The following is a 16,757-nucleotide window of genomic DNA, read 5'->3' as shown; positions in this document are numbered from 1 at the left end:
GTGATGTGGAATCTCGTCTTGCAGTATTGTATTAAATGTAAAGTATTGAAAGGATTTCGCCCTGCGCATCTTGGTTTATAACCTCTGGCTTTGCGGACGTAGTGCGGCGCGCCTGTGCGCACAAGTGACGGTATGTATGTACGGCTCTCTGTCCAAGTTTGTTTCTTTCACGAAGCATGATAATTTGAGTTATACACTCAGTAAAAGCTATGTGAAGTGAACACAATGCCCCCGGTGTCAAAGCTGACTCCCCGTCAGTTCTTTATGCCCTGTTCAGCACCAAACCCATGGCCAGCGGAAAGTTTGAAATCACGTGATCTTCGTGTTACCAGGGAGGTGCTTCGCCTTGGTTCTCTGTTGATCCTTTCCGCCATAAACGTTTTTAAATTAATTTCGCCATAAAAGTTATTTGTTTGGCTTAGTTTTTTTTATGAAGTTCAATTAGGTTTGCTAGACATTGTGCATACCAACACGAAAATTTTAATATAGTAAAGCCATTAATAATTCACGATATTTCTAAGAAAATTATGATTTTTATTAGAGCTATTTCATCACAGAAATGTTCGTTTGTCCTTTGTTTTTCTTAAAGAGGTCCAGATTTACCTCAATCAACTACGTTGTTGCCTGTGTAGCCATATCCGTCGAATTGTGCATAAAAATACACTCTCGGTTGCATGGAGAGGGGCTGCTTCAGTGACTGCCATGTCTTTAAAAGCACTGCCCCCTTGCCCTCTGATTGGATGTAAAAGATTGATGTTTTGGACCAATAGCATGCGAAACTGTACAAAGAGATCTACTCCCTCCCCCCCTGCAGCCTCCACACGGTTACTCTTGTAACGCTTAGAGATGGAAGAGAGGAAGAGGTTGCGCTCATACACGCGAAGGAAAAAAAACGATGTCTGTATTTTCGATTTGTCTTTGCGGGGTATTCAAGAGGATATGTAGGATATTGCTATCTGGTTATGGATGTTCACATTGAGCTCGTTGATATGAGCAGCATCTCGATAGAAAATACTAGTACATTGTGAGGGACGGAGGATGACAAAGACAATGGGATACCGCGACTGGAGATCATGGCAGATCATTTGGCTGCATCATTTCTTTCTCCTGTGGAGTACAATAGACGGACAGACCCGGTACACCATCCCGGAGGAACTAAAGCAGGGCTCTGTGGTAGGAAATCTAGCCAAAGATGTGGGTTTGGGTCTATCGGAGATTTATGAGCGTAACCTGCGCGTCGCGTCCGAGGCTGGTAAGCAGTATTTCAGCGTGGATGCGGGGAAGGGCGAGCTGGTGGTGAACGAGAGGATAGACAGAGAGGCTTTATGCGGACAAAGCGCCAGCTGCGTGTTGTCTCTGCAGGTTGTCATTCAGAACCCGTTACAGCTGCACCGAGTTGAAGTGGAAATACAAGATATTAACGACAATTCCCCGAGTTTCCCTTCGAAAGACGTCACGTTAGAAATAGCGGAGTCCACGGCTGCGGGGGCGCATTTTCCTTTAGAGAGTGCGCAGGATCTCGATGTTGGCAGTAATTACGTGAGATCGTATTCTCTTAGCAAAGATGACTGCTTTAATTTGAATATAAAAGATGTGTCTGGAGGAAGGAAGGTTCCGGAACTAGTCTTGGCGAAACCTCTCGACCGAGAGAAAAAAGCTGTACACCAGCTTCTGTTGACGGCATTAGACGGGGGCAATCCGGTGCGATCCGGAACCGCTCAGATAACAATAAAAGTGCTTGACAATAATGATAATTTCCCTGTATTCGAGAAAAAAGCTTATAGAGTTTCACTGGATGAAAATAGTGTTGAGGGCACGTCCGTCGTCACGCTGATAGCCAAAGATATTGATGAAGGTCCTAATGGTGAGGTAGAATATTTTTTTGGACCACACACATCAGATACCGTTCTGTCTATGTTCGATATTAATTCATTATCTGGAAAGTTAACTTTAAAGGGGAGATTAGATTTTGAAGCAGTCCCCAGTTTTGAAATAGACATTAGTGCTAAAGACAAAGGAACTCCTAGAATGGAGGGGCACTGTACGGTCCAAGTAGATATATTGGATTATAACGACAATGCTCCAGAAATAGTTTTAACCTCCCAGCCTAATCCTGTGCGTGAAGACGCGCCCACAGGCACGGTAGTAGCCTTGATCAGTGCCCGAGACCGCGACTCCGGTGAAAACGGAAAAGTGAAGTTACAGCTCCCGAAGAGCTCTCCATTCAGTCTGAAACCCTCCTTCTCTAATAATTACGCACTGGTCACCAGCGGTGGTTTAGACCGAGAGAGCTTCTCAGAGTATAATATTGAGTTAACAGCAACTGATGCAGGCTCTCCTCCCCTCAGTAGTCAGAAAACTATTCCTGTCACCATCATTGATGTGAATGACAACCCTCCTGTATTCTCTCAGCCCTCCTATAATGTCTATATAAAAGAGAATACGCTACCAGGATCAATACTTTACTCGGTATCAGCATCTGATCTGGATTTTGGTGACAACGCCAAGATCTCCTACTCCATCCTGGACTCTAAAGTACAGGACGTGTCTGTGTCGTCCTATGTTTACATCAACTCTGACAATGGCAGCATCTACAGCATGCACTCGTTTGATTATGAGAAACTGAAGGTGTTTCAGATCCAGGTGCAGGCTAAAGACCGGGGCTCTCCGTCTCTGAGCAGCAACGCCACTGTCCACGTTTTTATCCTGGACCAGAACGACAATGCCCCCTCTGTTATTTATCCCTCCCCCGCTGTTCTGGGGTCACTCTCTCATCAGAGGATGCCCCGTTCTGCTAAAGCTGGACATCTGGTTACCAAGGTAACGGCCGTGGACGCAGACTCGGGCCATAACGCCTGGATCTCCTATAAGTTGTCAGAGGCCACAGACGCCTCTCTGTTCACTGTCAGTCTTTACACAGGGGAGGTGAGGACTAAACGTGCTGTGTCCGAGCAGGACGACTCCTCTCAGAGGCTTCTCATAGAGATCAAGGACGACGGAGAACCGGTCCAGTCCGCCACGGTCACAGTGTCTGTTCTCATTGAGGACGGACTTCATGAGCCCATTCTGGATCTTAGACACAAAGTCAACGAGCCCAGCAAGAAAAGTGGGAGAATCACCCTGTACTTGATCCTCTCTCTGGCCGGGGTGTCCGTACTGTCTGTGCTGACTTTTCTCATTTTAGCAGTTAAGTGTATTAAGAACAGCAGGGACAGCGGTAGCTGCTGCATGAGACGGAGCGACTGTGACGACTACAAGAACCCCAACAGAAACCTGCAGATCCAGCTCAACACTGACGGACCTATTAAATATGTGGAGGTCCTGGGAGGGGACATGATGTCTCAGAGCCAGTCCTTCAGGTCCTGTCTCTCTCCCATGTCAGAGTACAGCGATTTCACCCTGGTTAAGCCCAGCAGCACCACTGACTTTAAGGAGATGATCAGTGTTTTAGACGCGTCTTTGCCAGATAGCACCTGGACCTTTGAGAGCCAGCAGGTGAGCAGAATATAAAATAAATGTTGCGTTAAACACATTATCTATGTACACCCATCCAATGATATACTTTTTTATAATAAGATCGTTTTACTTGGGGAAATTTTTATTTTTAATTTACAGTAAGAACGGGCAATGTCAACAAATCCTCTCCATATTTCCTTTGATAATTGTTTTTTTCAAACATCGGTGTAATTGCAGCTTGGAAAATATCCCAGAAAGTTGAATCAGTTCATCTTAACTCAAAGTTTAATGGGAGAAACGTTTCATCAGTCATATTTCGTCAGTCTCAGCTGACTGCAGGTATCCCCACCTTTATAAAAAGCACAGCTGCGTCACAACCGGAACCAGCAATCGGTATGATATGCAAATTGCCTTGACCATTGATTAGAGTTAAAATGGCCACATGTACTATTCGCAGAGGATGACAGATGTCCTCTTAGCCCCCCCCCCCCCCTCGTGGTCTTACCTCCCCTTCCTCATGGCGTAGGCGTAGGCGTGGAGTATATCTGTCGCACGGCGGCCTAGTGGTTAGCACCGTTGCCTCACAGCAGGAAGGTCCTGGGTTCGAACCCCAGGCCGTCCCAGGTCCTTTCAGTGTGGAGTTTGCATGTTCTCCCCGTGTCTGAGTGGGTTTCCTCCGGGTGCTCCGGTTTCCTCCCACCATCAAAAACACACGTATGTTAGGTTAATGGGTTAATGCCTGCGCCCCTAACCAAGACAATAGGGAAAAGAACTGGAGTTGGTACCCGGGCGCTGCCCCTCAAAGCTTCCCACTCCTCCTATACAATAGGATGGATTAAATGCAGAAAACAAATTCCATTGTAACCGAACAACTGTACCATGACCAAAATAAAGTAGTTTTCCTCTAATCATGAGATCTACATTTACACTTGTGAAACTCATAAAACGACGTCTTTACGATATACATGCTGCAGTGAAGTGCGGGTCATACGCACAGCTTCGAACTCAAGTTCAACTTGAACTTGTCACGTGTATTGGTATACAATGAAATTATATTGTTCTGACTCTCTCTGCCTCAACGCAAGGGACACAAGTACACATCATCCCAAAAAAAGACAACACTACAGACCTACAGACACAATGAATTCATGCGTTACATACACAACACAATATACGATAACGCAACGAAGCGAGAGCGGCTCGTAGCGAGCGACCATAGTACAGCGCCATCTTTGATTCCATCACGTGATCCAAGTGTATGCGTGTGTGTGGGGGGGGGGGGTTAAACCCGTTTATTTGCATTTTAAAGTCCAGTCACAATCCATAAGCTCAAACGTTGTCTCTTTTTCAACAGCAAGAGTTATCTGATGAAAATGAAGGGAAAATAATATGAGCGATACGGACATTTACCAAAATAAAATCTGAAATGCAGGCTTAGTTTAGGTACAATGGAATTAAACAAAAAGAACATTTATAAGGTAACGCTGTCCAACTTTTTTTTGTTTTCAAGACAATAATGAAATGATAGGCTTAAGCAATTTGTTTTTGTTTTTGTGTTTTTTTCCCCACTCAGTCTTTACGCATAGTGCATAGAGGCTGTGGTGATTTTAAGGGCGCTGCTCAGCTCGCATCCTATTGGATGGCACGGAGAGCTGACGTGATCCAATAGCGTCCAACACTGTACAAAGAGATCTACTCCCTCCCCCAATGCAGTGTCGGCACCGTAAACCTTACAATGCAAACTGCAGGGGAGAGATGGAGACATGCTCGTTCACGCCGAATAGGATTAATACCTCTTATTTTTATCGTCGGCCATGAACGAATATTTAAGTTATCTTTATACTGGAATAGGCTGTGCTCTCCGGCAATGGATTTTAAAGGGGTTTTGTGATCGTCTCGATCGGAAATGACGCTTTGCAACGGACCAGGGATGACAAAGAGAGGAGGATACAGGGACTGGAGATGGCGGGCTCTTTGGTGGCATCACTTCTTTCTCCTGTGGAGTACAATATGCGGACAGACTCGGTACACCATCCCGGAGGAACCTAAACAAGGATATGTGGTAGGAAATCTAGCCAAAGATCTTGGGTTAGGACTATCAGAGATGTATGAGCGTAACCTGCGCGTCACATCGGAGGCGGGTAAGCAGTATTTCAGCGTGGATGCGGGGAAGGGCGAGCTGGTGGTGAACGAGAGGATAGACAGAGAGGCTTTATGCGGACAAAGCGCCAGCTGCGTGTTGTCTCTGCAGGTCGTCATTCAGAACCCGCTACAGTTATATCGGGTTGAAGTGGAAATACAAGATATTAACGACAATTCCCCGAGTTTCCCCGCTAATGTTGTCACGTTAGAAATAGCGGAGTCCACGGCCGCGGGGACGCGTTTTCGTTTGGAGAGTGCGCAGGACCTCGATGTAGGGAGTAACTACGTGAGGTCGTATAGTCTGAGTAAAGACGACTGTTTTAATTTGAATATAAAAGATGTGTCTGGAGGAAGGAAGGTTCCGGAACTAGTCTTGGCGAAACCTCTCGACCGAGAGAAAAAAGCTGTACACCAGCTTCTGTTGACGGCATTAGACGGGGGCAATCCGGTGCGATCCGGAACCGCTCGGATAACAATAAAAGTGCTTGACAATAATGATAATTTCCCTGTATTTGAGAAAAACCTTTATAAAATCTCACTGACCGAAAATAGTGTAGAAGACACGTCCATCGTCACGCTGATAGCCAAGGATATTGATGAAGGTCCTAATGGCGAAGTAGAATATTTTTTTGGACCACACACATCAGATACCGCCCTGTCTGTTTTCGATATTGACTCCTCATCGGGAAAGTTAACTTTAAAGGGGAGATTAGATTTCGAATCAGTTCCAAGTTTTGAATTACATATTAGTGCTAAAGACAAAGGAACCCCTAGAATGGAGGGGGACTGCACTGTCCAAATAGAGGTGGTAGATTATAACGACAATGCTCCAGAGATAGTTTTAACCTCCCAGCCTAATCCTGTGCGTGAAGACGCGCCCACAGGCACGGTAATAGCCTTGATCAGTGCCCGAGACTTCGACTCCGGTGAAAACGGAAAAGTGAAGTTACAGCTCCCAAAGAGCTCTCCATTCAGTCTGAAACCCTCCTTCTCTAATAATTACGCACTGGTCACCAGCGGTGGTTTAGACCGAGAGAGCTTCTCAGAGTATAATATTGAGTTAACAGCAACTGATGCAGGCTCTCCTCCCCTCAGTAGTCAGAAAACTATTCCTGTCACCATCATTGATGTGAATGACAACCCTCCTGTATTCTCTCAGCCCTCCTATAATGTTTATATAAAAGAGAATACGCTACCAGGATCAATACTTTACTCGGTATCAGCATCTGATCTGGATTTTGGTGACAACGCCAAGATCTCCTACTCCATCCTGGACTCCAAAGTACAGGACGTGTCTGTGTCTTCCTATGTTTACATCAACTCTGACAATGGCAGCATCTACAGCATGCACTCGTTTGATTATGAGAAACTGAAGGTGTTTCAGATCCAGGTGCAGGCTAAAGACCAGGGCTCTCCGTCTCTGAGCAGCAACGCCACTGTCCACGTTTTTATCCTGGACCAGAACGACAATGCCCCCTCTGTTATTTACCCCTCCCCCGCTGTTCTGGGGTCACTCTCTCATCAGAGGATGCCCCGTTCTGCTAAAGCTGGACATCTGGTTACCAAGGTAACGGCCGTGGACGCAGACTCGGGCCATAACGCCTGGATCTCCTATAAGTTGTCAGAGGCCACAGACGCCTCTCTGTTCACTGTCAGTCTTTACACAGGGGAGGTGAGGACTAAACGTGCTGTGTCCGAGCAGGACGACTCCTCTCAGAGGCTTCTCATAGAGATCAAGGACGACGGAGAACCGGTCCAGTCCGCCACGGTCACAGTGTCTGTTCTCATTGAGGATGGACTTCATGAGCCCATTCTGGATCTTAGACACAAAGTCAACGAGCCCAGCAAGAAAAGTGGGAGGATCACCCTGTACTTGATCCTCTCTCTGGCCGGGGTGTCCGTACTGTCTGTGCTGACTTTTCTCATTTTAGCAGTTAAGTGTATTAAGAACAGCAGGGACAGCGGTAGCTGCTGCATGAGACGGAGCGACTGTGACGACTACAAGAACCCCAACAGAAACCTGCAGATCCAGCTCAACACTGACGGACCTATAAAATATGTGGAGGTCCTGGGAGGGGACATGATGTCTCAGAGCCAGTCCTTCAGGTCCTGTCTCTCTCCCATGTCAGAGTACAGCGATTTCACGCTGGTTAAGCCCAGCAGCACCACTGACTTTAAGGAGATGATCAGTGTTTTAGACGCGTCTTTGCCAGACAGCACCTGGACCTTTGAGAGCCAGCAGGTGAGCAGAGTGTAATAACAAGTTGACATTTATCATGTTTTTAACATTTTCTTTTATCTATAATGAACGGTGAATAATTTTACCATCGCGACAAGTTTTAAAACGCCACCATGGAAGAAATGCCCCTCAATTTGCCGTTATATACACGCATTTATGTGCGCGTGCATACGTACCACAACACTATTCAATATAGGACTTATATTTTGTGAAGTGTATTTTCTGCTCCCTGGGTGGATACATTATTAGATGTTGGACTATTTTAGCAAACAAACTGCACTACGGCAGTGCAGATGAATGTATTTCTGTGGTTGTGATCCCTGACTTCTGCTGTCATCGGTTGTTGAGTGGGCGTGTTGTGTGAAAGCCTGGCTGACCCACTTCAGTACCACATCGATGGACAGCGACACTCAGCCAAACAGAGCAGTATACAGTCCAGGCCTAAGTAATGGTGGCTTGGCTTCACACTTGCCAGGATATCGAGTCGAATATAAATAATAAAAGTCAACTTTTTGCATCTAATTTTAAGTATGAGGGCTCTAATATTATCTCATAATCCACCCTTTATATGTCCTCAAGGTTCTTAGAGTTGTTTGATAGATTTGAAATGCAGAACTCCTATGTTACCTTACTAAGCCAAGTCAATTTTATTTGTATGGCCCATTCTCACAAATTACAAATTTGCCTCAGGGGGCTTTACAGCAGTGCAACATCCTGTCCTTAGACCCTCGCATCGGATAAGGAACAACTTCCTAAAAAAAAAACTTTAACAGGGAGAAACAATAGGAAGAAACCTCAGGGAGAGCAACAGAGGAGGGATCTCTCTCCCAAGACGGACAACGTGTAATGGATGTTGTGTTTACACAATTTACACAATACAACACTGAAAGAGGATAACAGAATTATAATGGACTTATAAGATATATGAAGAATATGATGAGGAGGATGCCAAGCGGTATCCAGACTCCACCGGAACAGCCCAGGACCTGAGCCACGCGACCAGCGTCACCATGAAGACCTGGCAGGAGGACGGACTACACGTGCACACAGGGGAGGACTCACGTCACACCATCCACATACACAGTGGAAGAGACAAGAAAATATATTATTCACACATCGGAGAGAGAGAAGGATACAACATTGAAACAGGATAACAAATTTATATGGATTCATAAGATATGTAAAAAGAAAATGTGATGAGGGGGATGCCAAGCAGTGTCCAGGGGGGCGACCATCGTCACCATGGAGACCTGGGAGAAGGACAAACTACACGTTCACACGACTGAGACTCGCATCACACCGTTGACAAGCACAGGAGAAGAGAAAGGAGAAGACATCTTTCAGAAAGAAAGAAACGACACGTGAGAGAAGAGAACAGTTTGCAATAATCTATACTCACAATCTCGTTGGCAGAACACTGCTTAGTGTATTAATTAAGACAGAAAACGACCCACCATGCAGTACAGGTTGTGAAGCGCTCAACTTAAAGGCAACGAAATGCACGATACGGCAAAAATATGAGTTTTAAGTTTGAATTTAAAGGACTCATCAGACTGTCTGATGGCAGTAGACAAGCAGAATTACGGTAAAATGGCCCACTAATCAAAACTGCTTCTTTAAGATACATTTATTAATTAATGCTTTCATTCATTCACTGACTCGGCAGTTTTACATATTAATGAAGGGCTTCTGTTAAAATATCCTCATGTGCTATAGCTGTCACTCATTCCTCACTGGCAGAGCATAGACTGCTGTGTACTTATGGGCGCTGTTCACCTCGCTTCTCATTGGCTGGCAGAGATGGACGCCGTGATCCAATAGCATCCGAAACTGTACAAAGAGATCTACTCCCTCCCTCCCCCCCCCCCCGCGCAGTCTCAGCACCGTAGTACGCCTTGCGACGAGAAGCGCTGAGGGATAAAGGGAGATACGCGTATGATCTGGAAGGATGGATGGGATTTCTTAATTTTATTTTTTATTTTTTGGCCATGAACGGTCGTTTCCCCCTTTCTTTGTACTGGGATGGGCTATGGTGTCCGGCAATGGATTTTAAAGGGGTTTTGTGATCGTCTCGATCGGAAATGACGCTTTGCAACGGACCAGGGATGACAAAGACAGGGGGATACAGGGATTGGAGATGGCGGGCTCTTTGGTGGCATCATTTCTTTCTCCTGTGGAGTACAATAGACGGACAGACTCGCTACACCATCCCGGAGGAACTAAAGCAGGGCTCTGTGGTAGGAAATCTAGCCAAAGATGTGGGTTTGGGTCTATCGGAGATGTATGAGCGTAACCTGCGCGTCGCCTCCGAGGCTGGTAAGCAGTATTTCAGCGTGGATGCGGGGAAGGGCGAGCTGGTGGTGAACGAGAGGATAGACAGAGAGGCTTTATGCGGACAAAGCGCCAGCTGCGTGCTACCTCTGCAGGTCGTGATAGAGAACCCGCTGCAGCTGCACCGCATCGAGGTTGAAATACGAGACATCAATGACAACTCCCCGAGTTTCTTATCGGATGATCTGACTTTAAAAATACCCGAATCAGCGGCAGTTGGCACTAGCTTTCCTTTGGAAAGCGCGCAAGACCCGGACGTGGGTAGCAATTCGCTCAGATCCTACACTCTGAGCAAAAATGAATGTTTCTCTCTCAGAATGAAAGACATCGAAGGTGGCAGGGCCGCTCCCCAACTTGTGTTAGAGAAACAGTTGGATCGAGAGAAAACGGCTGTTCATAGCCTGTCACTGACGGCGTTAGATGGAGGCAGTCCAGTAAGATCTGGAAGTTCGCAAATAACGATAATCGTGCTCGATATAAATGACAATTTTCCGGTATTTGAAAAGAGCGTTTATAAAGTTACCTTGGCGGAAAAAAGTGCAAGAGGTAATGTAATTATCAAACCGACAGCAACAGACGCCGACGAAGGATCAAACGCTGAGATCGAGTACTCGTTTGGCTCTCGAACCCCGGCTTCTGTATTGCAGGTGTTCGAGATGAATTCTGTAACGGGGGAAATCGTGTTAAAGGGCGATTTAGACTATGAGACCACTGCTTCATATGGCATTGATATAACTGCCAAAGATAAAGGCAGTCCAGAAATGGAGGGGCATTGTCGCGTGCAGGTAGATGTAATGGACATAAACGACAATGCCCCGGAAATAGTTCTAACCTCCCAACCGAGCGCCGTGCGTGAAGACGCGCCGAGTGGCACCGTAGTGGCGCTAATCAGTGTGCGGGACCTCGACTCCGGTGATAACAGTAAAGTGAGTTTACAACTGCCGAAGGGCTCCCCTTTCAGTCTGAAACCCTCCTTCTCTAATAATTACGCGCTGGTTACCAGCGGTGTTTTAGACCGAGAGAGCTTTTCCGAATATAAGATTGATATAACGGCCACGGATGCAGGCTCTCCTCCCCTCAGCAGCAAGAAAACTATTCCTGTCACCATCACTGATGTGAATGACAACCCTGCTGTATTCTCTCAGCCCTCCTATAATGTTTATATAAAAGAGAATACGCTACCAGGATCAATACTTTACTCGGTATCAGCATCTGATCTGGATTTTGGTGACAACGCCAAGATCTCCTACTCCATCCTGGACTCTAAAGTACAGGACGTGTCTGTGTCGTCCTATGTTTACATCAACTCTGACAATGGCAGCATCTACAGCATGCACTCGTTTGATTATGAGAAACTGAAGGTGTTTCAGATCCAGGTGCAGGCTAAAGACCGGGGCTCTCCGTCTCTGAGCAGCAACGCCACTGTCCACGTTTTTATCCTGGACCAGAACGACAATGCCCCCTCTGTTATTTACCCCTCCCCCGCTATTCTGGGGTCACTCTCTCATCAGAGGATGCCCCGTTCTGCTAAAGCTGGACATCTGGTTACCAAGGTAACGGCCGTGGACGCAGACTCGGGCCATAACGCCTGGATCTCCTATAAGTTGTCAGAGGCCACAGACGCCTCTCTGTTCACTGTCAGTCTTTACACAGGGGAGGTGAGGACTAAACGTGCTGTGTCCGAGCAGGACGACTCCTCTCAGAGGCTTCTCATAGAGATCAAGGACGACGGAGAACCGGTCCAGTCCGCCACGGTCACAGTGTCTGTTCTCATTGAGGACGGACTTCATGAGCCCATTCTGGATCTTAGACACAAAGTCAACGAGCCCAGCAAGAAAAGTGGGAGAATCACCCTGTACTTGATCCTCTCTCTGGCCGGGGTGTCCGTACTGTCTGTGCTGACTTTTCTCATTTTAGCAGTTAAGTGTATTAAGAACAGCAGGGACAGCGGTAGCTGCTGCATGAGACGGAGCGACTGTGACGACTACAAGAACCCCAACAGAAACCTACAGATCCAGCTCAACACTGACGGACCTATAAAATATGTGGAGGTCCTGGGAGGGGACATGATGTCTCAGAGTCAGTCCTTCAGGTCCTGTCTCTCTCCCATGTCAGAGTACAGCGATTTCACCCTGGTTAAGCCCAGCAGCACCACTGACTTTAAGGAGATGATCAGTGTTTTAGACGCGTCTTTGCCAGATAGCACCTGGACCTTTGAGAGCCAGCAGGTGAGCGTACAGACGTGTAATAGATTACATATTTAAAATAGCATATGGCAGCAGGATATATTAGGTTTTCGCTGTTAGTCCAATACCAAGCATCATCAAACATGTTATTTTGCCCAGCTCTTTTACGACAATTCAACAACTTGACAGCAAATGAAATTCATAATTACTTATGATTCATAGGTATAACTCATTTGATTTAAGTAATTATATTTCTTTCTCATACTTTACAAATATGGGTGGAATATTTAGTCATTATTCTAATTCTGCTGTAAATTGACCATTTTGCGGCTTTGCTACAATAGCCATCCATCCATCCATTATCCAAACCGCTTATCCTGCCCGCAGGTTCGCAGGGATGCTGCTGGAGCCTATCCCATATCCCAGCAGTCAATATTTTTTCATTAAAAATACACATAAAACAATATTATCTGTCTATCTGTCCCCCCTCTTGCTTTCTCTCTGTTTATTTCTCACTCTAACTGCATCTATAATGTAGGCATACATATTTGAATGCATACATCTCTGCAATTGATTTTGCTTCATTCCGGTATGGACAAATAACATTGCCAAGGAAAGCAATGCGTGGATGGCGAGATTAACATAGTTTTCTACAGTTTACGTTGGCGTTAATTTGGTTAACCTATAGTATGCCATACGTCCATACTCATAACATTACTTTGGACACAGTGTAAGCACCCGGATTAATTATTCTCTCATCTTTCTTTCAGTATTTCTTTTCAAATGATGTAAAATACTCACATCGACTCGATACTTGCAGTATGAGTTCCTAGGATGATAACATTTCCCCTGGCCGAAATACCAGACATACCCATGCCCATGACAAGTCGGTATTCACTCGGATCATAAAATATTGATGAACACTTCACAATCTCTGTTGGCCTTCAGACGATCTGATTTGGCTGATACACTGCAGTATCAATATATATGTACTCTGACCGTGGTGTTTATAACGCGGTGTAGCCTTGCCGAGCTATGTCAACCCATTCATTTACAGTGACAGTGTTTCAGAGGGGGAGCAAAAAAGAAACCAGTTTGGAAATTATGCCCCCTCGCGGGCACCAATATTTTTACATGTTTTTTTGGAGGGTGTGTCTGTGTGGTGTGTGTGTGTGTGGGGGGGGGGGGATATGTTGTACCTGTTGGACATACTTCGGGCTATGAATGGCAACGTGAGATTGACTCTGTAGCTACAATGACGTCACAATACAGAACCCTCAGCATTGCCTGTCCTGGTGTTTTCTGGGTTGTTTGTTTAGATTCTTTATAATCGCCTAAATGTTTAATTACTCGTTCAGCTTACTCGAAGCTTTGTTTTTAGAAACACGTGTCTTATTAGCAACTTTTAAAACTCAAGGAGTTGTGGGGTTTTGTGTGCGTGCGTGCGCGCGCGCGCGCGTGTGTGTGTGTGTGTGAAAAGTTTCCCCTCACTTTAAGGCCTGTGTGACACAGAGTTGTGAGAGGGGTGCTGGTTCAGCCGCAGCTTCCAATGGGAAGCGGGCCTTTGTGGTCTCTCCCCGCCCATGACGGGGGTGAGGCGGAGAGACGGGGCAGAGTTTCAGCAAGGGAAGGCAGGGCGCTCAAAGTTTTTTTTTTTTTTTTTAACCATCCCAACTTTCTCAGAAAGAAGTTGGCCGTTATGATCACGTCTAAACTACCCATCGCTCTGTTTCTAAAACGGAAATGTCTGTTAACGGACTGATAGCGTGTTTAACGCGACTATGGACGAGTTACGATGAAAAAGGAACTTAAAACTATACCATTCCCCATTCCGGGGGACTGCAACACAATGGACTCCGGACTGAGGAAGCGCTCCGGAGGATGGCGGCTGCTCAGGCTCTGGTTTTCTCTCGCGTGCCTGTCGTGCGCGTCCGCCCAGCTCAGCTATTCCGTGTCGGAAGAGCTGAACCCGGGCTCCGTCGTGGGTAATATCGCTAGAGATTTGGCTCTGACAGCCCAGATGATAATCCAGAGGAAATTACGAGTGGTCTCGGAATCCACCGCACAGTATTTCGAGGTAAACCAGGCAACGGGTAATTTGGTCATTAAACAAAAGATTGATAGGGAGCACATGTGCGAGTCGACTTCGACTTGTTCGTTACACCTTCAGATCATCCTCGAGGGTCCTTTACAAATACATCGCGTCGTGGTGGACATTATGGACGTGAATGACAACGCGCCGCAGTTTTCCACCAAAAACATCTCGCTGGAGATCTCCGAAGCGGCGGCGCCTGGTACGCGGTTCCGCTTGGAGAGCGCGCACGACCCAGACGTGGGTAGTAACTCTTTACGCACTTATCACCTTGCACCAAATGACTGTTTCGTTTTGAATGTAGAGACTAAAAGCGACGGCACTCGGTTCCCTGAGCTGGTGGTGGAAAAGGCGTTGGATGGGGAAACGCAAGCGTCGTTTCGCCTGTTGCTCACGGCCGTGGATGGAGGTCAGCCGGAGAAATCTGGCTCAACTCTTCTGCTGATTAAAATTCTGGACGTGAATGACAACGCGCCCGTCTTTGACGAGCCGGTAAAGAAAGTCAGCCTGCTAGAGAATGTAGCACCGGGCACTTTAGTCACAAAACTGAACGCAACTGACCGGGACTCGGGTCAAAACGGGGAAATAGCCTTCTTATTTAGTAAATATACACCGGAGCGTGTGCTGAAACTGTTTAGCGTGGACTCGAACAGTGGCGAGATACGTGTTAACGGTGATGTGGATTATGAGACGGCCAGTGTTTATCACATCACAGTGCAGGCGAGGGATGGTGGCTCTCCTGCCATGGAGGGCTCCTGCAACGTCATTGTGGACGTCATCGATGTGAACGACAACTCACCGGAGGTGACGCTGACGTCATTGACCAGTCCTATCAGAGAGGACTCGGCACCACAGACTGTGATCGCCCTCATCAGTGCACGTGATCTAGACTCCGGTAAAAACGGGGAGGTAACTTTAAAGGTCCAACCAGGGTTGCCATTCAAACTCAGCTCAGCTTTTGGTGGGCACTACAACCTCATCACCGATGGCAGCCTGGACCGCGAGAGTGTCCAAGAGTACACTGTGGTCATCATGGCCACTGACGCTGGTTCCCCTCCTCTATTATCGCAGACCAGCTTTGTGGTGGAGCTTTCTGATGTAAATGACAATGCCCCCACCTTCTCCCAGCCTTCATATTCTGTCGACGTTCCAGAGAACAATGCTCCTAGTGCCCCTATTGCTGTGGTTTCAGCCACAGACCCGGACCTTGGGGACAATGCTCGCATCTCCTTCTCCATCCTTCCCAGCATGGTCCAGGGCTCACCCATCTCCTCCTACGTCTACATCAACCCTGAAAATGGCCAAATCTACAGCATGCGCTCGCTGGACCACGAGCAGCTCAACGCCTTCCGCATCGAGGTACAGGCACGGGATGCTGGGGTGCCTCCACGGACAGCTAACGTCACTGTGCACGTGTTTGTTGTGGACCTGAATGACAATGCACCAGTGGTCGTTCACCCTTCCTACCCTAAAGACACTGGGCTGCTGCTCACTGTGCCCCAGTCTGCCAGTCCTGGGCACCTAATTAACAAACTTGTTGGGGTGGATGCAGACAGTGGGCACAACGCCTGGTTGTTCTATTCCATTGCCCCTGGGCCAAATTCAGGTCTTTTCCGAATTGGGCTCCACACAGGTGAGCTCCGTACAGCCCGCAAGTTGGCTGAGGAAGAAGGGGGCGTGGAATATGATGTGGTAGTCATCATCCAGGATAATGGTGACCCACCGCTGTCCACCTCCATTGCTATTACGGTAACTGTGGAGGAGAAGGAAACGGCCAACACTGCTGTTGCTGGCCCTCGCCACACACCCTTCTCCCGTCGCACAGGGATGTCTGATATCACCCTGTACCTCATCATCTCATTGGCCTGTGTCTCAGCTGTGTCATTCATCACCTTTGTTGTCCTAATGGTGCGCTGCCTGAGACACCGTGGCCCAGCAGGGCTTGGTGGCTCTGACTGCTGTTGCTGCTATAGCCGCCACCGGCCTAGCCGCTACCACCAGAGGCCTAGCAAGGACCTGCACCTGCAGCTCAACACGGATGGGCCCATTCGCTATATGGAGGTGGTGGGAGGCACCCAGGACCCACATACACGCACATACAGGCCTTGTTACTCCACTCTATCCAGTCGTAGTGACTTTGTCTTTGTCAAGACACCCATGCTGAGTCATGACAACACCCTCAACATGACACTCAGCAGGAAACACCTTATGAACTCAGCCATTGAGGTGAGAAATCAGTGGTCAAAAGGCAAGCAAGGAACTGTGGGATATACCATATTGGATGTGAAATGATACAGATGAGCAACCTATC

General features: G+C 47.1%; 2 protein-coding genes across 6 annotated transcripts in view; both read left to right on the top strand.

Annotated features, from left to right (window-relative positions):
- Positions 1–16,757, top strand: part of LOC130122884 (protocadherin gamma-A11-like) — a 311,235-nt gene that overhangs the window by 279,881 nt on the left and 14,597 nt on the right. The window contains exon 1 of one of the 5 annotated variants that reach the window (XM_056291979.1): positions 13,932–16,672. The exons of the other annotated variants lie outside the window; for them this stretch is intronic. Coding sequence (XP_056147954.1) covers positions 14,150–16,672 — 2,523 coding nt within the window. The 5' untranslated portion in view covers positions 13,932–14,149. Of the gene's footprint in view, positions 1–13,931; positions 16,673–16,757 lie in introns of those variants that run through there. 5 annotated transcript variants of the gene reach the window in all.
- On the top strand, positions 5,387–13,941 carry LOC130125958 (cadherin EGF LAG seven-pass G-type receptor 1-like). The gene is made up of 4 exons (XM_056295334.1): positions 5,387–7,851; positions 8,205–8,263; positions 9,941–12,402; positions 13,867–13,941. Exons 1-4 carry the CDS (start codon positions 5,387–5,389, stop codon positions 13,939–13,941), a joined length of 5,061 nt encoding a protein of 1,686 aa, XP_056151309.1.

Source organism: Lampris incognitus, chromosome 1 (genome assembly GCF_029633865.1).
Source record: "Lampris incognitus isolate fLamInc1 chromosome 1, fLamInc1.hap2, whole genome shotgun sequence".
Classification (NCBI taxonomy): Eukaryota; Metazoa; Chordata; class Actinopteri; order Lampriformes; family Lampridae; genus Lampris; species Lampris incognitus.
This window is presented reverse-complemented; position numbering and strand designations above follow the sequence as displayed.

Coding starts and splice junctions, on each gene's coding strand:
- LOC130125958 (XM_056295334.1), top strand. CDS start 5,387: ATGACAAAGAGAGGAGGATACAGGGACTGGAGATGGCGGGCTCTTTGG. Junction 7,852..8,204: donor AGCCAGCAGGTGAGCAGAGT/GTAATAACAAGT, acceptor GTTGTGTGAAAG/CCTGGCTGACCCACTTCAGT. Junction 12,403..13,866: donor TTGAGAGCCAGCAGGTGAGC/GTACAGACGTGT, acceptor TGTGTGACACAG/AGTTGTGAGAGGGGTGCTGG.